This window comes from Brachyhypopomus gauderio, chromosome 7, assembly GCF_052324685.1.
Source record: "Brachyhypopomus gauderio isolate BG-103 chromosome 7, BGAUD_0.2, whole genome shotgun sequence".
NCBI lineage: Eukaryota > Metazoa > Chordata > Actinopteri > Gymnotiformes > Hypopomidae > Brachyhypopomus > Brachyhypopomus gauderio.
In genome coordinates, this window is record NC_135217.1 from 13,511,094 (window position 1) to 13,533,376 (window position 22,283).

The following is a 22,283-nucleotide window of genomic DNA, read 5'->3' on the forward strand; positions in this document are numbered from 1 at the left end:
GATTTTTTTATAACAATTTTATTGTGGAGTCATCTTAATCCTGCAACAAAACAAACAAAAAAATGATCAGAAGGATGTTGGGCATCAATGGGTCACTTAAAGTACAACCACCCGGATTGTCCTGTACTCACAGATGGACATTCCACTTTGCCACTGTTGATGTCGTCAATGACATCATGGGGTAAGCGACCATCGATGGTGCAGCCCACAGACTGAGCTGTGCCCAGGATCTCCTTAATGGTTCCTGAGGAGACGTCACAAACCACATGAGCCCAGGTCTCCCACTACTTTGTCCATTTCCCCTTTAAGCAAAAGTCAAGTGTATACGTACCAGAGAGCTCCCTGGCAATGGAGCGTGGCCTCATGACGCGGGCGATGTTGACAATTTCGTCAAAGGGAACGCTGCCAGAGTGCTTGACTGTGGAAAGGTAGAAATAGATAAGACTCCTGATTAACCATACTACTCGTATCAGGCATGATACTTACAAGAGGGCAGCAAGCCAGTAAAAATTTATTTTTAATTAAGATGCATAAAAATTATTCCAGGTATTGCGGCACAGAGTTACCCACCAGACTGGGCAGCCCTGCTTCCTAAAGCTGGATTATTCTCAGCCTCCACTGGATTACACTCAGTCACTCACAGACTAGCATAGTGGCGGGAGGCTGTTTGGCCTGAACGGTGCTTCAGATGCACAACTTACTGTTCTTGACCTTCTTCCTGTCACGGGGAGGCTCCTTCAGAGCTTTGATGATGAGGGCTGAGGCAGATGGCACCACCTCGATCTAGAAAAGGAGCAAGAAAAACTTCTAGAAATACTGAAGTGATTGGCCCAGAGGGGCTGCGTTTAAAAGCCTGCACATAACTGGGCTTGCTAGGCATTAGAGTCTTACCGCTGCTTGTCTGTTCTGGATGGTCAGCTTGACGGTAATTCTCAGGCCCTTCCAGTCACCGGTGGCCTTGGCGATGTCATCACCCACTTTCTTGGGAGACTAAAAACAAACATCCAGTGTTTCAGGACCATTTTCCACACACTGACCTAGTCTAATTGCTAAGGTAGGAAGAGAAGACTGGAATCATGGATGACCATAATATTCGCATCAGGTATGACGGCACATTTACATATGAACCAGCCAGAATGCCCCCCTCCCACCCATCAGATCCATAAACATTTTATTCCAGGTCTTTTGGCACAGAGTTACCCACCCAATCAGGTAGCCCTGCTTCCTAGAGCTGGATTATTCTCAGCCTCCACTGGACTACACTCAGTCACTCACAGACTAGCATAGTGGCGGAAGGCTGTTCTTGGCGAGACGCACTGAACTTACCAGACCCAGAGGTCCAATTTTGGGAGCCAGAGAAGAAGTGGCACCAACTTCTCCTCCCGTGCACCTCATGTACACTGAAAAGAAAAATGCACAATATTAAGTAAAACAGGCAGTCCGGGTGATCAAAGTTATACAAGCTGAGGAATTACTGTCCAGGTCTTTCGGCACAGAGATGCCCACGAGGAGATGCAACCCTGCTTCCTAGAGCTGGATTATTCTCAGCCTCCACTGGACTACACCCGGTCACTCACAGACTAGCATAGTGGCGGGAGGCTGACCAAAAAGCATCAAAACGAGTTCCATCATTCATTATGAACGTGTAGTACACATGTTGGTATTCTAAATTAAAAAGGAAAACAAACCTAACTCGTACACATAGACGGGCTATTTTAAAATGAAGCAATCTCGTGGCTGGTGGGTCAGCTCTGCTCTAAAATGTTTTGTACCATCTCTCTGTAGTACACCCAACGTCAAATTTTTATAACCCAGACCCAGAACACTTCTTTCTTAAATCATGACCTGGCATCTCTTCTGAAAACCAAAAAGCACGTCTTAAATTACGTTACTACTGCGTGTCAAACGTGTACGCTTTACGCATTGTTCCGTTTTACATCTACGTGCTGCTCACCTACAAAAGCGATAAATCTGCCGACCAGATATTCACCCGAACACGTGCTCGGCGCCCATGACGCCTCCACTGAAGCTGGATAACCTCACCACCCACGAGATGTACGGGTCGCAGCTAGTCTATAGCTAGATAGCGGATCGCTAGTAATGTACGAACCGTAGCGGGCAACTCCAAATCGAATTAGTTTAGCCAAAAGGCTACAGTAAGTTATTGATTACGGAGGTAATATATCGGATTTCTCGCAGGCTTACACGTTCTCGTTAGTTGTACGAACACGGTCCTTGAGGCCTACTCACAAGCCTCGGTAAAAAAAACCATTGAGACATACGGTTAACATTTTAAATGTTACCGTAAACATACCGATCTTAATCTCGTTGGGGTCGAATTTAGGAGGCATTGTGTTGCTGTTGAGCTCAGTTTAGCTTGGATTGGTGATGGTGTCGGATGAACCCGGATTCGGGACGACCGATTACTGTTGCACCTTCACCGCCTAAATGAAAAAGGAAAGGAGGAGCGTAAGTGTGGACGAGGTTTTATAGCCCGAAATATCGCGAGATTGGTGGAGTAACGCGTAAGAATACGTCAGACAAAAACACTGTAACACTATCATGAAACGCTAGCTGGACATGTCAGGAAAAGCTGTCTGGAAGCTTTCTTGACAGTAATAACTACCTTGTTAACCACCACATTAAACTGACAGTCGGAAAGGTCGGACATCTGAAAGGTAACGTACTCTATGTAAAATAGTTTATTTTATTTATTAATTTTATTATTCCAGATATGCTCATTTGGAAGTCGCCCGTGTAGTCTGTTTAGCTAGCCTTACCTGGGCTAGCATGAGCTAACATGAGCCCGGTGGTTATGAGAATGGAGAGGCTGTAGTTATCCTAACTGACGTTCAACTGGACTTACCCAGACACAGACCGGTAGCTATATGTCCATTAGCACAACGAACAGCTCAAATAATATTATATGTTTATACGTTTATTATCTTGCTATAACGAAAGTAAGTGACGCTGTTTTTATCAACATTCTTTGCAAAAACGAAAGTGCTTACCTATCCTGTTTAACTTTTATTGTTCCCATTTTGTCATATAATGAAGTAGAGGTTACTAGTGATGTTAGTAAGTAAATATCTAGCTTAGATAGCTATCTGCTGATTTAATATCAGAGTGTCACCGCCCTGTCGCCTAGCATTAACGTTAGTGAGATGTGTAGGAAGGGTTTCACTCTCATCTTATTGTCATGCTGTATATTAGTGGAGTTCTGCAGCCCTCCAAGAAAAAGGATAATATAGAACAGGAAACCTGAGGAAACCTAAGACTAAAGTGAATTCTGCCTGTAGTTGAAGAGTGACTTCAGAATGCCTCTATTCATCAAGAAGAAGAAGCCCAGTGAGAATTCCAAGAAACGTTTGGAGTATCAGTTGTGTCTGGTGAGTTTGTGGGCTTGTACACACACACACACACACACATCCACATTTATTCATCCATCCATTATCCGAACCGCTTAATCGGTGTCAATGGGGGGGCTGGAGCCAATCCCAGCATCTCCGGGTGAAGACAGGGTAACCGGAGTACCCGTTTAAAACCCACACAGGCACAGGGAGAACATGCAAACTCCACACAGGGCAGCCCAGACCGAGAATCGAACCCAGACTGCCTTGCTGTGAGGCGACAGTGCTATTTCTCTTGGTTGGTTGTTTTTTATCTTCAGCTGTCTTGAATGAATTTATGTAATGCAGAATATCTGTTCTTCTGACAGTCTAAAGAGGCTGGGGCAGATGATATTTTGGACATTTCTAGCTGTGAGCTTTCTGAGGTGAGTGATTAGCAGAGAGATGCAGTCCTGTTTTGTGGTGTAGTGCCTCTGTTAGAGAGCTCCACTTTATGCATCACTAAAAATTGCTGTGCTCGACAAAATGAATTTGTGCTACATTTGAAAATCCAAGCTCCCAAACTGACCTTTGTTCTGATTATCTAAGATGTGCTCTTTTTACTCACATTTTTTTTGTTGAAAAATTGCATATATACAAGGTGAAGTACTTTTATTTGTGAACATACATTTTCGTGTATATTTTCCATAGGTTCCCTCCAGTACCTTCTCCATCTGTAAGGTGCTTCAGAAAAAGGTGAGGTTCCACAATGCTGTCTAACTTAATCATAAAAATAAAACAACAATTGGCGTCTTTCCCAGCATGTCCCGCCTTTACTGCAGGTGTTCATTCTCTGTGCAAATGAGCTACGGTCACTGGTACCTAAAGGCTGCACCATCAGCGCTCTAGCAACTATAAAGGTGTGAAATTGCCACCAGAGATGAACATTAGTTTTGTTTTGTCTTTTACCAATTATAAATCTTCATAATTTTACAATTGCTCCTATTGTAAACGAGCCTCTTACCCATTTCTAAGGTGCTGGATGTACATGAAAACAAGCTAACTTCACTTCCAGATGATCTCGGGCAGCTAACATCCCTGCAGGTAGATCTGTGGTCTTAAATACCATTTAAAGGATGTTTCAAAATTTGATGTTCGTGTTAGTCACTATTATTTATTGTTTTTACAACTGTAGTGGTTGCTGATGTTGTCCTCTAGGTGCTGAATGCAGAAAATAACCAGATCAGGTCTCTACCAGAGTCTATTGGGGATCTTCGTAATCTGCAAACTCTTAATGTGAAAGGTCTGGCTACGTGTTGGGGTTAAGATGAATGTCTAAGTCCACCAGTACTTTTGAAGATACCTTTTCCTTAGGTTTTGGTGATACTACAAATGGCAATCTTAAGCATGTCCATAAATCAAGTGGCTAGAGAACTTTTTAACATCTGCCTCTTAGGCAACAACTATGTATAACTACCCACAAAATAAACACGGGGTAAATTGTGCTCTGTGAAGGGAACTGCCTCAGGGAGCTTCCCTGCTCAGTGGGACGCATGAGCAGTCTGCGCACCCTGGACTTGAGTGAGAACAACATCCGAGAACTGCCCAAAGAACTGGCCAACGTCCGCACGCTGGAGGTGAGACTCAGGCTCTACTAAATGCAGGGGCAGCTGGGTTACACTAGCTCTATCAAGCATCCTGATATGTGTGCAAAATACATTTTCGTTTGATGCAAGGTCTCCTTGATGAAGATGCAGGCAAAATGTACTACTTAAGTACCAGTGTGTGTGTGTGTGTGTGTGTGTGTGTGTGTGTAGAGCCTGACTATGGATGCAAGTATTATGAACTATCCACCTGCCTCAGTCTGTACAGCAGGCACAGAAGATGTTCAGCGCTACCTGTGCTCAGGTAAGGACCCCATTACAATGCTCATAACCGCTCTGTTCAGTTTATAAATAGAGGCTTGCACATTGTAATTCTAATCCTATTATTTCATCACAAGTCCAAGGTGTTGTTTCAGTAGAGCCTATGTGTGGTGTGGTTTCCAGAGCTGGGCCTGGAGTACTGTCCCCCCTCCCAGTACCTGCTGCCTGTGTTGGAGAATGATGACAGAGCGCAGGGCGTGGACTGTGTGGACGGGGAGCATATAGCCTGGCAGGTGAGAGACATAGTCACCGTGCTCTGTGCTTCAGACCCAGTCTGTGCTTCAAACCCTGATCTGTCTCTCATTTTGCAGAGCAAGTTCATGGACTATGAGAAGAGAAAGGTACGCAGCCGAATCCCTGGTTGGTTCACCCGGGCGTCCTTGTGCGCCGTGCGCTCTTCATACCTGTCTCTCTCCATCTGGATCCACCAGGAGCAGAAGCAGCTGGAGAAGCTGAACTTTGAGAAGGAGCTGGAGGAGAAGCAGAGGGAGCAAGCGCAGCTCCTCTTCCTCAACAACTCCCGCAAAGAGGGCATGCTGCTCTCCGTCAAACTGGTAGGCGCAGCCATCTCGTAGGAAACAGCGCTCACGCGCGGAATTTGACGGCTTACTAAAACATCTGCACCTGCGCGTGATCGAGAACACGCTCTCGAGAACATCTCAAGCATGGTGCAAGTGTCTGATGACTCTAAAGTCATGCGTGGCCAGGAGTTTAAGAGAGCATAACCCCATAACTTTGGCCTATATATGGGAGATAGGGTCTGATGTCCTTTTGTGTCTGTAAGCTCACATGTGCAGAAACAAGCAGTTGGTGCCCCCTGCGAGCGTGTTGCACGGTTGACTTCGTGTGTGTCGGAGCGAACGCGTGCTTCCCTTCACCCTTGCTGTTTGGTAGTTATAATGCAGTAGAGGAGACACCTAGCCAGCAGGTGTGTTATTTTCACGCTTGAGATGAAGCTTGGCGTAGTGACGGAGGTGTGCGCCTGTGCTGTAGGAGCAGGAACGCGTGGACAAAGGCCTGTGTGAGCAGCAGCGGGTGCAGGACGCCGAGAGGCAGAAGCTGCTGCAGAGGGTTCAGCGGGCTGAGGCCAGCATCGCCACCCGCATCGCCAACCTGCTGCTGGACAACAAACGGTGTGTGTGGGTGTGTGTGGGTGTGTGTGGGTGTGTGTGGGTGTGTGTGGGTGTGTGTGTGGGTGTGTGTGTGTGGGTGTGTGTGTGTGGGTGTGTGTGTTACAGTTAAACTGGACTCTTTTTGCTTGTAGAATGAGCTTGTTTGCTTAGTTCTGTTGTGAGAAGGCATGTGTTCTTGTGCCTACAGCCAGGCAAAGAGTGCGGAGATCCTGCAGGCACTAGAGGAGGACCGGTAAGTGCAGGCCGCCCCCTGTCCGTCCTGCTGCTGTGTGTGCGCGCTTCGGCTAAATGAATTAAGCACTCCAAATGGATTCTCTGTAGTTGGGTTAAAGGTCCCTTGTGTGCGCGCACGAACACGCACAAAATGCATTACGCCGATGTCTCTGGTGCACGATGCGAACGATCGAATGTCTGAGATCCACTTTTAGATCCTGTTATGATGTTAGCCGACTAGCATCTGTCCAAATGGTTTCTTGTTTGAGTAAGGGAATGGAACGCTGTCCTTTTCTGTGTGTAGGATCCGTATGGAACACCTCACTGCCATCACACAGGAAGAGGCCAGCTCTCTAAGAAAGAGGGACGTAGCAGGTGGGCGTGCACCATGTACTTCAGCCATACGCTTGGAAAGTGATTCGTTTTAAAAACCTCAAAGTAAGGTTACTCTCTCCGTCACATAGAAGTGACAACATAGTGTCTCTGCAAATATCTACGGCTGGTTGAAGTCTGTCCCAATTCCACATTGTAAGACATATACTACTGCTGGCTGTTGGACCTTCTGATGTGTTTATGCTGGCTCACGAGATGTAACTCTCACTATGTCTGTAGTGGCCATGCAGACCATGTTATCTGAGAGCTACTCAATAAGGCTGCTCCAGGAGGCCAGTGAGACAAGGAGACAGAATATGGTTTCTGAAGCCTGCAGGAGGTACAAGCAAATGACACACATATTTCATCCAGCAGCATCCCCTCCCTCTTTTGGACATCCAATATTGGATTTCTGTCTCTGTCCCTGTCTAGCAAGGAGACCTTGGACAAAAAGTTTGAGCAGGTGTTAACCCTACAGCAGCTGGACAAAAGCAAAGCCATAAACCAGATCCTTCAGGAGGTAAACTTGTCCAGTGAAGCCTTTCACTTATATAATAGATACTTGGATTGCTAAAGCTAAAGCAAAAAGTAGCATTGCCCCCTTTTTTAACTGGAAAAACACTGATGTTTTCTTGGCTTTGCCGTGCAGGAAGAGATGCAGAAGGCAGCGTTCGAGGCCCTTCAGCTCCAGAAGGACAGTGTCCATGGCTACATCCGCAATCAGGTAGCCAAGCTGCAGCCCTTAGGTTACTGACAGACACTGAATGAGCCTTTAGCTCATAGTCTTTAAGGTCATAAATGTAGCACCAGCTTTTAGGAGAGAGAGAGCCTCACTGAACATGGGGGATAGAAGAGTTGCAGCTGCACTGTAGACAGAAACATGTTATAGATTTAACCTTTCAGGAAACAAGGTCCTCAGAACTTCAGAAGTGCTCACAGATCATCTCCAACAAACCATCGCAAAAGTACATTTTGATTTCTTCCTTTCTTTTACCCCCCTCCTCCTGCTTGGACCGTGTTTCTCAGTTAGCCCTCTCTGCATAAACACCACCGCCTGGGTTCATCCAGCACACTCACCATGACTTGTGACCATGACTGGTGTTTTTTCTCATTGCTCCTGCCCTCTGGCTCCGTCGGGCCTCTTCACCCTCGCTGTGTCTCCATGTTTCTAGATTAAGCTAATTGAGGCAGAGTTATTGCAGCTGACTAAGCTGGAGGTTAAGAGGAGGAATCTGGATGCGGAGAACTTGCAGGTATGTCAGCGAGTAGACACCGTGCTGCTCTGGGTTTTGTGTGTAGAATAGTGGCTGTGTTGTTCAGTAAGAGACCCGGCTCCTTGGTGTAACTGAATCAAGGCTTTTAGCTTTTGGTTGTCTTTTGGCACAATGGGAATTCTGGGTACGTAGATATGTTGATATCGCCATGGTGACTTCCCTGTGTTTTTGCATCCATCCAACATACTGATTTATTTGCTTGATTTCAAATTTGCTCACTTTTCTGCTTCTGGCATTGTTATTCTAACCCGGTTGGCCTTGCACCATACTGTCAGCATCAGAGCTGGACTTGTGTTCCTATTGACCCGTTTCTCTCTCTTTGTGCATTTGCTTTTACGTGTGTTTTAGGAGGAATTGGCAGAGCAGAGGACAGCTCTGACGGACATGCTACAGCAGCTGTTGAAGCAGAAGGACCAGAGAGAGATGGAACTGAAGCAGATCTTGGTAAGGCCACAGCTGGCCAGGGACCAGCCACCGTCATCTCAAGTATTATTAAAAACATGAGAAAACTGATCTTGGATCAGAACAACTCGGTGCCCAGCCCCCATCCCAGGACACTGCACAGATGGTTAATTTAGATGTTCCAGATGACTGATCTTTCCTCTCTGGAATGGGTGTTCCATCACTTATTGCTTAATATTAGTTTTTTTAATCTGCACACTCATTCACTTTGACCTTAAAATGCTTCAGAAGTCTTTTGGATCCTCATTTAGTCTCAGTAAAATGTGTGAATCCATTCTCAACTCTTCCTGTTCGATTCTCTTGTGTAAACGAGACCCCTCCGTAAAACTGAAAAACGTGGATGGTTCTTTCAGATGGAGTTGGAGCTGAAGAGTGACTCCACCCAGCAGAACTACTGGATGATCCAGTACCAGAGGCTGCTGGATGCCAAGCCCCTGTCCCTACGCATGCAGGTCAGCACCAGACTGGACCCACGTACAGGCACTGCAGCCTCCAACCTCCACTTCACATGTCTCTTGTCTCTTAGGAGGCTGGTGTGGATAAGGAACTAGTCAGCTTGCTGTCTAAGCTTTCTGCCCAGCACTACCTGCCAATCATAGCACATCATCGAATCACAGCAGAGACTCTGTGTCACATGACCACTAAAGATCTCAGCAAGGTCTGTCCTTGTGTTAGGTTGTGTTAAGTTTTTTTCTTTCTTTCTTTTTGTTGCTGGTAACTACTAAGATTGTCTAGATTCCTTTGGATTCTATTAGGAGTTTATCACAATCATATCAACCGCTTTCATTAACTGTCCTAACATCCTTTAGAGGATTTTAATTATTATTTTGCCTTACTATCTATCAGCTGGGAATCAACGAAGTGGGAGTGCAGAAGTCTCTACTCCAGTGGGCCAGAGAGCAGACCGGTAACTCCACATCACTTTATCAAGATGTACCAGTTCAGCTCTCCCCATCATCATCATCATCAGCCTCACTCTGTGTTCAAACATCACACCCCACAGGTTCTCCAAAGGTGCTCCAGGAGGCACAGGAAGCCGGGCTGTCCCTCCCAAGTGCCCCCCAGCTGACTCCCCCCCTCACACCCCTCACCCCGCTCACCCCCCTGACCCCTCTCACCCCTCTCACCCCTCTCACGCCCTCAGCCCCGAGCCCAATGGACGGACCCAGCACCTCCGAGTGTGTGGTGTGCATGGAGACAGGGGTAAGGCCAAATGTCCACCTTCTATTCCTGTTTAGTTTTTCAGTGTTCTAGATCTGGCATGACAAATTGCATAAATTAACTTTAATTGCAGAAAGGTAGTGCTTGTGCCTTAAAGTTCCTTTAAACAGCATTATATACAGCACTAGTTAACCTTTTAGGTTAAGGGATCCTTTGGGTATTGCAGTACCATTTTTAAATCATCAAATAAGTCTTTTAGTGTGGTATTAAGTCAAAGACGCTGGTTGCCCACACTGTTCTCGGCCTCTTGTCTAGTCCCAGGTGGTCTTCCTGCCGTGTGGCCACGTGTGCTGTTGCCAAGTCTGTAGTGAAGCCCTACACTCATGCCCACTGTGCCGCGCTGCCATCTCCCAGCGTATCCGCCTCTACCATGGCTGAACCTGGCAACCCTCCCCGCCCCCTGGACCGACCCGAGTGCCTGCCTGTTGGACTGAGCCCGGAGCCACTCCCTCCGCTGGTCCAGGTTCACTTTCACTCGAGATGTCCTGCGGTGCGTTTGCTGCTCTGTCCTGTAGAGTCTCTTTTAACGGGAGGATTTCTAGAAAATCTTGCTTAACCCTCACATGCAGTTTCACTTGGTAAAGAGAAGCCAAGGTCCTTGCTGCCCTGAATTTAATGAGAATGACAGAAACACTTAGAAGGGATACACAGAACACCTCCTGTGTGCTGGTTACACTGTTGTCATTGCACTGCCTTAGTGAATGTGCCTTTTTGTGTCTCATGTTCTACCAAAATTCATGACTGTTACAACACATGTCCACATGTCCACATGATCTGTTACGTTTCTTATATCATGCTTATGTCTTCCTTATCAAATCAAATATATTTATATAGCGCTTTTCACATGTTGTCACAAAGCGCTTATGTCTTCTGTGCTTTTCAAGGGCTTGGGAGGTTCTGTTTAGAGTATGTGGATTCCAGTATAGGTTACTGAAGTCCTGATTAAGACTGGAATCAGTAATGCAATCTAAATGTTCAGATATCATTAAAGGCCATGTGTCATGTTCAGTTACTGTCCGATAAAGGCCTTCACACCAGAGATCATGATTAGGATTTAGGATTCTAATTTTCTTTTAGCTTTGTACCTCCTTTTCATTTACTTTTTAAATCATACCTTTGTACCTTGTGAAGCATAAATAAACCAGTCACTAACCCTGATTTTAATAGCACTTTCAACTCCCTTTAAAAACACCTGCCCATCCAATACTACATCTTTAGCAGCCTGCAGGCAAGTGTTGTGTATCCCACTTCAAAATTTGTCGTCATGATACACTCATGTTCACATCCAAGTCTCATGGCAAATGTTTGTACTAATTCTTCAAAACCTAGTAGTATTTAAACTTCTTCTGCATAAAAATGGTCACATTTCATAACGTTTCTTCTTGCTGACCTGTGGCTGTTTTGCTCGTCCTTATTTGGCCTTTGGTCCACTAGCTCCTTTTGTCTGCTTCTGTAACAGGACTTTACTGATATAACATCATCCACATTGAAACTAATGTGAGCTTCTGTTCGTCCCAAATGTAAATCTACTTTCAGACCAAGTAGTTTAATGTTTGTCATCATACAGAATCTCTGCAAGTTCAAGTCCAAAGTCATCATGTAATGTGAACTTTCCTGAAAGGTGTTATTGGGTGTCATCAGCCACTGTATTTCAGAAGCTACACAAATGCTCAATTTCATAAGCGGTTCTTACATTTCCTACTGAAGTGCTCTTACAGCTATGCTCTTTCTCTCTCTCTCTCTCAAACTTGAAATGGTCTTGATCATTAAAAATAGTATTGTACACTCGTACATGTGCAAATAGTGTTTGCATATAATACCTATTCTTAGTGCTTCTAGTACACATATCCATCATGTTGACCTATAATGAGTTATTTGTATTGTAATGTGGTCCAGCTATAAACAAATCCAGTGTCTACTTCATGCATGTACACATCTGTATCTGAACAACTTTCACTGTGAATGTCAAGGATATAAAGCTATATAAAGGAAAGCTTCTCTTGAGCAGTCTAATACAATCCAAAATGCATAGAAATGATTGTATATGTAGTAATTGTACCAAAACAAATAGCATGTTCTATATACTGTATATTAAATATTAATATATAGAAAATTAATAACATAGAAAATAATGACTAACCAGTCATTCCAGTTTGATAATGATATTGAAGCATGACTTTTTTTCTTCTGGGTTCTACTGAAAGAATCTAGCAGCGATTGATGCTTTGATATAAACTGTTGAATTCTTCTGATCTATGGTTATGTAGTGTGTCTGTGTGCCTTAAATGTGAAACCCAGTCATTTTGTCTTGTGCTTTCCAACTTGGATTATCACTTTTGTAAATCTCTTCATTTGGAAACTACCATGGGTTTTATGTTGTGTGTTTGGCAATTTTCCATACTTGACCCATTAGTGTGTTAGGAGTATGCTAAATAAAGAGTATGCTGAACTGTATTTTTCCTTTGTAGTCAGTTGGATTTACAAGTCTTAAAATGACATTAAATTCATCATTTGCTTATTTATTATTTGTAAATTACAGATATTGTTATATAGTCTTCGAGTAGTCCTTAGTAAAAATGCTTATTTTTCTTGAATATTCATAAAAGCTGGTAATCAAAGCAAAATGATAACTCTTTAAATATTGTTTGGAATCATGGTGTTATTTAAGTATAGAAATTCTTCAGCTTACTCTAAAATCACTTCAGAAATGATTACATCCATGGTTCAAAACAGTTACTCATTATGGAGAACATCCACCATCTTTGGTAGTCTGGGTTGATGCTCCACGTTCACATCTTGCTTACATGGAATAGACTTCTATTGCCTCTGAACAAGGAGTGCAGCCGTCCAATGACTGGACACCATTTTGCACCTCACGTTATGATTGGTCGCTCATCTCCAAGCACTTTATTCTCTGTAAACACTGGCTGCTCATCTAAAACTGAAGAAACTCCAGTCAGTTGATAAGCTTCCAGGTTGAGAGTTTCTTTAGCGTTCATACTTTGTCCTGCCTTACTGACATGTCAGTTCAGATTCCACTTTCCCCCCTCTTCTCCACCTTTCCTTCACTCGGAGTCTCCTCTGCAGAGAGATACACTTCCTCCTCCTCGTCATCATCAGCTTCATCCTCTGTCTCAGACTCGCTCTCCTCATGCTCTTTGAGGAACTGCATTGTGACATGCTGGGGGGAGGGGGACAACTATGAAGAGTCATTCATATAACTAATATTAGTGAGAATGTATGATTAATTAATTAATTATGGAGAACCAGGGTTCATGTTCTCAGATCATTTGAGTAGTAAATACTTTGAATATACATACACTATGACTACCAATCTATAGATTCACAGACCTATTTTAGTTAGAAAGGTTTGCAAACATAATGCCGTAATACGCGATGCATTCTTGCTAGATGTTGTTGGAATGATAGTGTTGCGTCTTCCTTTTATTGGTTGAAAATGACAGTTACACGTGTACCACTTCTGCAAACTTGTTGCACACTACCTTGATCATGTAGAGGAGGGTCTTCAGGACAGAGTCTCCGGTGTAGGTCTCCTGCAGATCAAACTCCACTTTCAGAGCGTGGAACAGTGCGTTCATCACCTGCTTCACCTGTACACAACACATCACAAGCAGAGAAATACAAACCTCCGTGCAGCTCATTTTGTGAAGTGACCTAATGATGAGTGTGTGGACGGCGGAGTAGTGGTGAACACTGCACTACTGCAGCTTACAAGAATACAAAGTTTGCAAAGTCGCCGTCGCCTCCGAGCGGAAAAACGAGACTCGTCTGTTACCTGAACGGCCACGCAGGCCCCGCGTCGCGGCTGCTGCTTAATCTGGGCTTCTTCCCGCAACGCCTCTCGCTGCGGCACACGGAGACGCCATTAGGAGCGGGGAAAACAACCAATAGAAATGTCCATATGACATCCGTGTGTGGCGTACCTGTTCCTGCAGGTGAGCGAGCGCTGCCTCCAGCTCTGCCCGCCTCTCCTGCTCCTCCACCCACCTCCGCCGCTCCTGCTCCAGCTGAGCAGATTAGAGGATCACCGCTCCGTACAGCAGGAATAAAACATCTCATATACCAACGACATAACAGGACATTTCTGATTTATTGCACCAGGCCCTAGGCCATGACTGAAGTGGAGCAAGGCACTTAACCCCCAACTGCTCCCTAGGTGCTGGGCTGCCCACCACTTTGGGCCCTAGTGATCACTAGTGTGTGTGTGTGTGTGTGTGTGTGTGTGTGTGTGTGTGTGTGTGTGTGTATTCTCACTGCACTGATGGGTAAATGCGGAGGACTAAAATCGATTGGGGTGAAAATCACAATTGAAAATATGGCAACTTGAATACATTCATCCCAGTTACTTTTGGCAAGTTGACAACAAACAGCATACGAACAATAATATACAACTTAAGACTTTTTTCTTCCAGATGCAAAAGCACTTCATGGTCCTGGCTGGTAACTCAGTCAATCAAGCTGATGCGTCATCTGACAGGGGGAAGATATGGGCACTCAAACCGTGGCGCCATGTAATGGTGTTTCACAGCACTGACCCCTTGCATTCTTCCTTTCAGTCTCTGTGCTTCTTTCAGTCGAGACACTCGTTTAAATTAGGTTTACACAGCAGCCAACGACCTCCATGTTTCTGGCCAAAGGACATTTGTATATGGAAACGCTGCCCACCCCCCCGTGCAGCCCACCTGCTGTGTGGGGTGTGCAGCAGTGCAGGCCCTGGCCCTCCTCAGCTGCTCCAGGAGATGCTGGTTCTCCTGGGCAAAGATCTGGCGCTGCTCCTCCTGTTCCATCAGCAAACGCTCCCGCTCCAGCTGCCACTTCCTCTTCCTGTCTGACAGAATCTGGCACGGCACACAAACGAGCGCGTCACCAAAGCTCGGCCTCGTAATGAGACGGGCGTGGGTCGTTCGTGGCTCGCGGGTATCTGCGTGTGAACACCTGGTGTAGATGCTCTTTCTCTGCCCTTAGGTCCTGGATCTCTTCCTCCATGGTTTTTACCGTTAGCTCCTTCTTTCTACATTTCTGTTTTTCAGCTTTCCACTGCTGCCGACAGTGTTCTCCTTCATTCTTTAGTTCTACACACACACACACACACACACACACACACACACACACACACACACACACACACACACACACACACACACACACACACACACACACACACACACACACACACACGTTTAGTCCAAAGGTTTCAATGTTAATCCAATAAAATGCACCTTCTTCTAAATGTAACCTTGTAATGTTACCTTAACCTTACAGGAAAAGGACATTTTGGCTTTTAGGATTTTTTTTTTTGAAAAGTAACAATGCCCCAAGGTCAAACCCATTACCCAATCCAAGCCATCAGATTTCTTCATGCCGACCTAACCTGTCAGCCATCTTGAGGAATAAAGCATCAGACTCATTAAAAAGCACATAGTAGCTAGAAATAAGCGCAGCCATCTCCCTCTACCTTCCACCTGAGCCTCCAGGGAGCCAATCAGAGTGCGGTGGCTCTGGCCATCCTGCAGGGCGGCACCAAGTTTGGCCTGCGTCTCTGTCGCCCTCTGCTGGAGACACCCTACCTCCTGCTGCAGCTCACATACGCGAGAGGAGGAGGCGGCCAGGTCTTCAGCTAAACGCACCTGGAAGAGGGCGGGCTGCGTTTATAATGGCACACTGCCAACCAAAATGAACTACTGTCGGAGTGTTTTCAGATCAGTTTTCTTATGTACACATTATTTCTGCGGTTGCGAATGCTAATGTGATGCTAATGGAATAGGCAAGCTGGCAACTAGTGCTGGCACTCAAGAACAGGACCTCACACACCTTCTCTTCTTCAACTCGCTGCAGCCTGTCGTGGCTGTGCTGATTCTGCAGAGAATCATTCTTCTGTTCCAGCAGCAAGCTGCTCTGTTCCATATACCTGACCCACACACACACACACACACACACACGCACGCACGCGCAAATAACAGTAGTGAGATGCTGACTCCTAGCACTGCATGACTTATGACTACGTTCCATAACTCCAGACCCTTGCAAAACTTCCCATTTGAAGATCTCCAAATTCTCCATTGATAAATTAAAGAATGAATTATATATAGAGAGATTTATTGAAAATGCCTCTGTTTCTGTTCAGTGAGCTCCCCTATTTTACGCTCCTGTTCATCCACTTTAGCAGCCTTCTCTAGAACCTCCTTCTTCAGAGAGGCGTTCTCCTGCAGTCCACAAACCCAGACGGAGCTTTGAATAAAAGTTTCAAAGAAGTTGCAAAAAACTTGTGGCAAACCACATTAAAACAAACCACACCTGAATGATTCTTTGTATGTTATGCAGGATTATGGCTGCTTCCAGAGATACGCCAGACAGACCAAAATTGCCTCGATTCTGTAGCTCGTCCATCTGAAGAGGAACACAAGACCACATTCAGCTGATCATATTTGATCCACGTAGTTAGATATTCTGAACTATAATGCTGCTCCCAAATGCATCCCAGTATGATTACACAGTGAACATTCCTCCGCATGTGCTATACCTTCATGGCCACCTGGTCTACTTTGTCTGCCACTCTTGCAACAGATAATCGGATTTCAGCGTCCTGTTGTCGGGCCTCAGTCAGCAAGAAAGAGCTCACGTCAGCAGCTTAAAAATATAAAGCAATAAAAACAGGAGTGAAAAAATGTTCAAATATGGCCAATATCAAATTAGAGGCAAAGGAACCAAAATCTTTTGAGTATACTAAAGCACAATAGTGTATAAGATAATAGTGTATAAGGTCCAGAGCTGGTCTTACTCACTGTAATATGGCAGGTGCTGGGTTGGGCAGACTGATGGGAAGGACTGTAGTGCTACAGGATAAGACTGGAAAAGTCAGAGCAAAAAAAGTAGAGGAACACATTTTTCTTTTTGTAGATGTTTTTGACCACAGAGACAGTACTGATTGTGATGTTCCAGTTGTAGTGGAAGTGAGCATCGTGGGTGACGAACCGTCTGGATGACGTGATCAGAGCCGACATGCACCTGTGGTGGACTGACCGCAGTAGGAGTGTCCAGGTGTAGGAGGGAAACTGGTTTTATTGGGGCTATAAAATAAGTATAATACAGATATGACTTCAAAAGTGGGAGATCAGAGATTCAATTTGGCATTGAATAATTCAGTTTAATTCAAATCAGATGTACTTGTATTGCAGGTCTTAAAACAGGCTTCCTCACAAAGCAACAGAGAAAATCAGTTCTGGACCAGTAATGGCCAAACGACAGCAACCTGAGGAGGAAGTGCCATGCGGGTGAGACCAGAGGGTTGGGTGTAGATGTGGGACAGACACTCGCTCACTCACCAACACTGGGTGGAGGTGAAGAAGGCCGGTGGGCAGGCTGTGGTGAGGGGGGAGGGTCCCGGGCCGTGGAGGGTGGGCCACCACCCAGTCCAGACTCAGTGCCAATCTGCACAGAGAAGGCAAACAGCCATGTCCTCCTCTCTGCTGAATCTGAACTCAAGGCTCCTTTATACCTCTTCAACACACAACAATGTGAAGGCAAAAATTAAGATTTCACCATATGTTCATTGTGCTAGTCCTGCCCTCTGACCCCTCACCTCCATCTCTGAGTCACTGGACTCTGGCTGTGCTGGAATGGCCCCTAAGAGAAGGGGCAACATAGGCTGGCCCATCTTTGCCATGCGTGAGATCAGCCTGGCTTTGACTGCATCTGGATGCTATGGTTTACAACCAAAGAAATAAGGGGGGGGGGGGGGGGGGGGGGGGGGGGGCAACCCTACAGTGATGAATGGGCAACTCCAGAGGTTAATCAAAGTCACATTTTCTATTTAATGACTCAATTGCAAAAAACAAAAGTCAACCAAATCAAATCATACCACAGTAAAATGATTGGCTACTCACCTTTGAAAGCACATTCACAGGTACAGATTTAACCTGCGATGCTTGGCCTCTAAAAATTAAACAATCATGATGGACACACACGTTAAAGATCCAGACAGTTCAGTTTAACTAGCATTATAAACAGGACCGCAAACCCTGCTGCACTAAACAACACTACAACATAGTCAGACCGTCCGAAGTCTAAACAGTACTGGCTGATTGTGCGACATCTTGGACAAACCCTTGCTCAGAAGAGACATGGAGGACAGATTGTTGCATGTCCTCCACGTTCGAGCTGTCCGGACCAGAGACTCGTGAGGCGTCAGGAGTGTTGGCAGGTCCTACACTAAGGCAGGGTACGTCTTTGTGCAGTTTAACCTGAAGGACAGTAGGACAAAAAGCTGTCAGCGATAAAGACAGACGGTAGTGGGACAGGTGGAGACGCTCTACAGGGATCCCGGTGGAACCGAGAGGAGGCGGACGCTTGTGTGGAACACAGGAGCCCATCTTTACCCAACAGATCTCCACATCAAACACCACCGTGCTCGCGGCCGGCACGCCGCTCGGAACGCCCCGTGACCCGTAGGCCACGCTGGCGGGCAGGACCAGGAGGCGTCTCCCTCCCTTCTGCATTCCCAGCATGCCCTGCTCCAAGCCCTACAAAGCAGAGAGAGAGAGAGACACAGCGAGGCAAAGTTAAGATGCAGACGGAGAGAGAGAGAGCGAAATTTAACTGAGTTTTTGAAGAAATGAGTAAGTCTGACTCGTGTTCAGCTCAGACAAACGTTTGAATACGAGCAGCGACGCCTCACCTTCAGGGCTCTGCTGGAGCTGAGCTTCAGGCGCAGCAGCTTCTCTCTGCCCACGCTGGAATCGAACAGCTGAAAGAAACCACAGAGTTCTTCCACTGGAATAAGCCCCCACGGGTGCTGTTCAGTTACAAGCTTCGTTTCAAATTGCAAGATGCCGTTTACATATGGAGGTGCAGCTCAGACAACAGAATGACCTCATTTTAATCATTTCACATGCCAGAAACGAACTAGGAACTAGCTGAACAGAAATGTGGTGACGGGGAGCGTGGCCATACCTGACCAATAGCGTGGCTCTGAAGAAGCCAACCAGAGAAGGACATCTTCACGGCATCGCCCACGTCCACAGTCCGACCTTCACCCAGAAGCAGGTCCTGGGTCACGGGCAGGTTGGTACCAGTCTGACTGTTCCACCGTGCAACACACACCTAACAGAGAGGAGAGAGAGGAACACATACACAGAGAAAGAGAGAGAGAGAGACACTGATTACACTGCAAATTCATGATGAGAAATGGGGAAAAAACATTTCTTTTTGCTCCCCAAAAAGAAATGTGTTCTGTCTGGGCCTTTGAGAATGGTGCAGAATTCCAACTCCACTCAAAACTTACAGATGAAACGTAACTGCTGATGGTTACCTCCTTACAGAAGTCTATTCCAGCTTTCTGCGAGTCAAACTTCAGGGACCAATTCTGGCGCCGATCATCGTAGAACGACATGTAATTATCAGGCTGAACCTGTGGGAGGCAATGAACAGCTATTGTACACAGCACTGGATTGACTGTACGGAGGGGAGAAGAGAGGAGAGGAGAGCTTACTGTGAGGACAAATCCTAAATGGATTTGTGCTGTAGTCACTTGCTTCTGCCGACTGTCATACAACAAGACCTTGTACTGTGAGGACAGATACCGTGAAATCAGACCAGCACTTTTGCAAACATTCTCTAAACAGCTGCATGTGATTTTATCTCGCTTGATTACTCCATGGCCGATCATTCGCTCACCTTTTTGGTCACATGGTTTCCCAGGATGGCTGCCCCCAACTTGCCTTGATTTACGTACTGTCCATTTACACTGAAAGTGCACTTAGTTAGAAATCAATTAACTAGATATAAAAACAAGCTACATATTTCATACAAGTCACGAAGGATATGATAGGTCACACTCCGGTCACAGACACTCACAAGCAGAAGGCATGGACAGCAGTAGCCAACAGGACAGCTTGAGCTGCTGGGGGAGGGGCCTGCTTCTGAGGAGGCGGACCTAAAGCAATCAAACAACAGCTGATCAATCTGCACATGAATTCACTACTCACTGTGCTGTGGTACACGAGGCGTGGTGCCCACCGGAGGGTGCGGAGGTCCGCTTGGGCTGCCTGGGAGCGATGAACTGGAAGGAGTCGTTGCCCTGACTCTCAGCCCGGTCCAGGTCAAAGAGAGAAGCCAGTTTTGCTCTGTGATCACACACACACACACACACACACATTTCATCTTTCTGATTTGAAAATGTATAGCACTTTTCTCGTCTGAATCCCAGTACCCAAAAGACACAACACAAGGCACTGGTGTATGACTCATCCCGTACTGAAGGGTTAGAGAGTGAGGTCACAGTAATGAACAGCATTATCACTTAGACGCATTGTTTTCCAAAATGCAACTCCACATCACGCAAACAGCACTCTCACGTGGCCAATCTCTACGCCATTCCTGAATTCTAATACATCCTGTTGCATGGTCCCATTTTCTGTCTTAATGGAAAACCGGCAATAGTACTTCATCAGACGCATTAAAGTTCAAATTAAAAGCCTTAAGACAAAGAATAAACGGGTGTCGTCTGATTGATGCTGTCTATAAGAACAGGATTAGCCTGTATCTTCTGCAACAATACACAAGCAAATCTCAATCAGCAAACCTTTCACGGCTTGAACCAGCGGCGAGCCAAAATCAGCTACCCAAATTACATTAAGAGCACAAGCTCTTGATTACACCATGCTTCAACCAAACCTCTTCATCAACCAAATCACTTCAGATCACAACCAGTCCGAACACACCAGAATTCTCTGAAGGTTCTTTGGTGTGCCTTATTGCTGTTTTTGTTTGTTTCTTCACCCCAAAAACTTTTAAAATCAATGCTGCCTTCGCGCTGAGTTACTGATCAATATATCCAATAGCAGCAGGACTTCTATCTCTGTTCCCTCAGACAGAGCATACCGACCCCTGTGCCTCCCGCCACAGATAGTCCGTGTCCCACACGGCCATCATGACCCTGGGGTTTCAGCCAGTGCCCGGTGGCCCCAGGGGCCTCGGGGAGAAAAGACTCCGAGCATCTCCCCTTTTCTGCCCAGTTTCTCCTGGTCTTGTTCTCGGCGAGTTGTGATGATATAGACTCTGGTTGTGTGGAAAGCCAAGCCATGGACCAGCCCTGATCTCCATGCCCACAAATAACTAGCATGTGAGAGAAATTACCGCAACACGAGTCTTGCCTCGGACTATAATTTATACTCTACATATCGCTTTTCCTTCTCTGACATCACAGGCACGCTCCATTTCCCTCGCGCTTTTCTTTTTGGTAGCCTTCACAACATATTCAGACTCATCTGAACTTGGACATTTTGTGTAGAATTTTAGTTGGTATTCTACTTAATACAAACGGTGACACCTTATCGCAGAAACCACATTGTTTCTTGGTGCAGATTAAGACGAATAAATTACATAACATCAACAACATATACAGATATCAAATATTTTCAGTATTTTTAAACTAAATAAAGTCCTACTGATACATGTAAATTACGTAAAATACATTTGATGCAGTTTCGCATAATTGGAATGTTTTACACGTTTGACAAATTCAAATATTTCCAAATTTATCAAAACTTCATTGTAAATTTACTCACGTCGAGTTGTGAATAAAACACGAATATGCAGTTCACAAAGTAGGCTAGTGTGAAGGGTTATTTGCCTAGGAAATATCGGACTTTTAATTAATGATCTGGTGAAATCCGAATTTGGGAGCCGTAAAAAGGAATAACCCAAACTATATAGGCCTACTGCTTAAACGCTTTCTCCGTGAGACTTACCCGCTTTTGGGAGCCAGAAAATCTTCATCATGATAGTCTGGGAAAAAATCTTTATCTTCTTTCATTCTCTGGCTTATTTAACTAAATATCCAGACGCTCTAAAGCACTTTTGACTACGCGCCACCACCGCGAACAAACGCTAGTTTGACAACAAACGTGATCACTTCACCCAGTGATGTAACCTAATCAGCTGTAGTCTTGGACCGACGGGCTACAGAAAAGGCTGACGTGCAGAGATCAGGGGACGGTATTCCCTGTAGTAGCACATCAAACTCATGTGCATTTTAAGTTTATGCAGACTAAAATGTGATTATAACTTCGGAAAAGTACTTTCTGTGTAAGTACCATTTTATTTTATTCTATCTCACTGCAAGTTATTTTTCTTTAAAATGCGTTTATCTTTGCATTGGCTTTCCCCAGACATTTTCACAATGGTGTTGTATTGTGTTAAGATCAACTTCCTTTAGTTAAAAACATTTCTGACATTTTCCCATTTAATTCTGAACATATAATAAACACCATAAAGTAAACATATGATATTAGAAATTATGTTGTCATTGGTAGAAATTAAGAGACAACGCCAATC

General features: G+C 45.3%; 3 protein-coding genes and 3 non-coding genes across 10 annotated transcripts; 1 reads left to right on the top strand and 5 right to left on the bottom strand.

Moving 5' to 3' along the window:
- Position 1: 1 nt before the first annotated feature.
- rpl12 (ribosomal protein L12) lies at positions 2-2,473 on the bottom strand. Its single transcript, XM_077011936.1, has 7 exons — positions 2,315-2,473; positions 1,327-1,400; positions 892-990; positions 702-783; positions 332-418; positions 132-244; positions 2-40 (listed from the first exon to the last, which is right to left on the bottom strand). Exons 1-7 carry the CDS (start codon positions 2,349-2,351, stop codon positions 35-37), a joined length of 498 nt encoding a protein of 165 aa, XP_076868051.1. The 5' UTR covers positions 2,352-2,473; the 3' UTR covers positions 2-34.
- Positions 536-660, bottom strand: LOC143519803 (small nucleolar RNA SNORA65). Its single transcript, XR_013132545.1, has one exon. It is a non-coding gene; the product is annotated as a small nucleolar RNA SNORA65 (small nucleolar RNA).
- On the bottom strand, positions 1,170-1,294 carry LOC143519805 (small nucleolar RNA SNORA65). The gene has a single exon (XR_013132547.1). It is a non-coding gene; the product is annotated as a small nucleolar RNA SNORA65 (small nucleolar RNA).
- On the bottom strand, positions 1,473-1,596 carry LOC143519806 (small nucleolar RNA SNORA65). Its single transcript, XR_013132548.1, has one exon. It is a non-coding gene; the product is annotated as a small nucleolar RNA SNORA65 (small nucleolar RNA).
- On the top strand, positions 2,460-12,383 carry lrsam1 (leucine rich repeat and sterile alpha motif containing 1). Its single transcript, XM_077011930.1, has 25 exons — positions 2,460-2,678; positions 3,300-3,389; positions 3,719-3,775; positions 4,041-4,085; positions 4,172-4,249; positions 4,365-4,433; positions 4,548-4,632; positions 4,845-4,966; positions 5,147-5,237; positions 5,378-5,487; positions 5,566-5,595; positions 5,686-5,808; positions 6,248-6,387; positions 6,575-6,619; positions 6,905-6,975; positions 7,213-7,312; positions 7,405-7,492; positions 7,622-7,696; positions 8,145-8,225; positions 8,595-8,690; positions 9,062-9,160; positions 9,235-9,366; positions 9,555-9,615; positions 9,712-9,911; positions 10,185-12,383. The coding sequence occupies exons 2-25, from the start codon at positions 3,318-3,320 to the stop codon at positions 10,305-10,307; spliced, it is 2,193 nt and encodes a 730-aa protein (XP_076868045.1). The 5' UTR covers positions 2,460-2,678; positions 3,300-3,317; the 3' UTR covers positions 10,308-12,383.
- A 44-nt stretch (positions 12,384-12,427) lies between these two features.
- On the bottom strand, positions 12,428-21,923 carry fkbp15a (FKBP prolyl isomerase family member 15a). Of its 5 annotated transcripts, XM_077011929.1 has the most exons (26): positions 21,698-21,919; positions 19,965-20,071; positions 19,803-19,881; positions 19,623-19,692; positions 19,438-19,512; positions 19,258-19,356; positions 18,900-19,049; positions 18,625-18,693; positions 18,326-18,469; positions 18,054-18,190; positions 17,834-17,882; positions 17,530-17,649; positions 17,273-17,378; positions 16,923-17,017; positions 16,733-16,796; positions 16,471-16,577; positions 16,245-16,337; positions 16,059-16,153; positions 15,762-15,858; positions 15,406-15,577; positions 14,886-15,022; positions 14,633-14,788; positions 13,874-13,957; positions 13,726-13,794; positions 13,433-13,540; positions 12,428-13,110 (listed from the first exon to the last, which is right to left on the bottom strand). In XM_077011929.1, the coding sequence occupies exons 1-26, from the start codon at positions 21,760-21,762 to the stop codon at positions 12,958-12,960; spliced, it is 2,700 nt and encodes an 899-aa protein (XP_076868044.1). In that variant the 5' UTR covers positions 21,763-21,919; the 3' UTR covers positions 12,428-12,957. The 5 variants fall into 5 exon arrangements, with proteins under 5 accessions (XP_076868044.1, XP_076868041.1, XP_076868043.1 ...); XM_077011926.1 differs by having other exon boundaries at positions 13,874-13,948; positions 18,054-18,469; positions 21,698-21,923; XM_077011928.1 differs by having other exon boundaries at positions 16,956-17,017; positions 18,054-18,469; positions 21,698-21,922.
- Between the last annotated feature and the right edge of the window lie 360 nt (positions 21,924-22,283).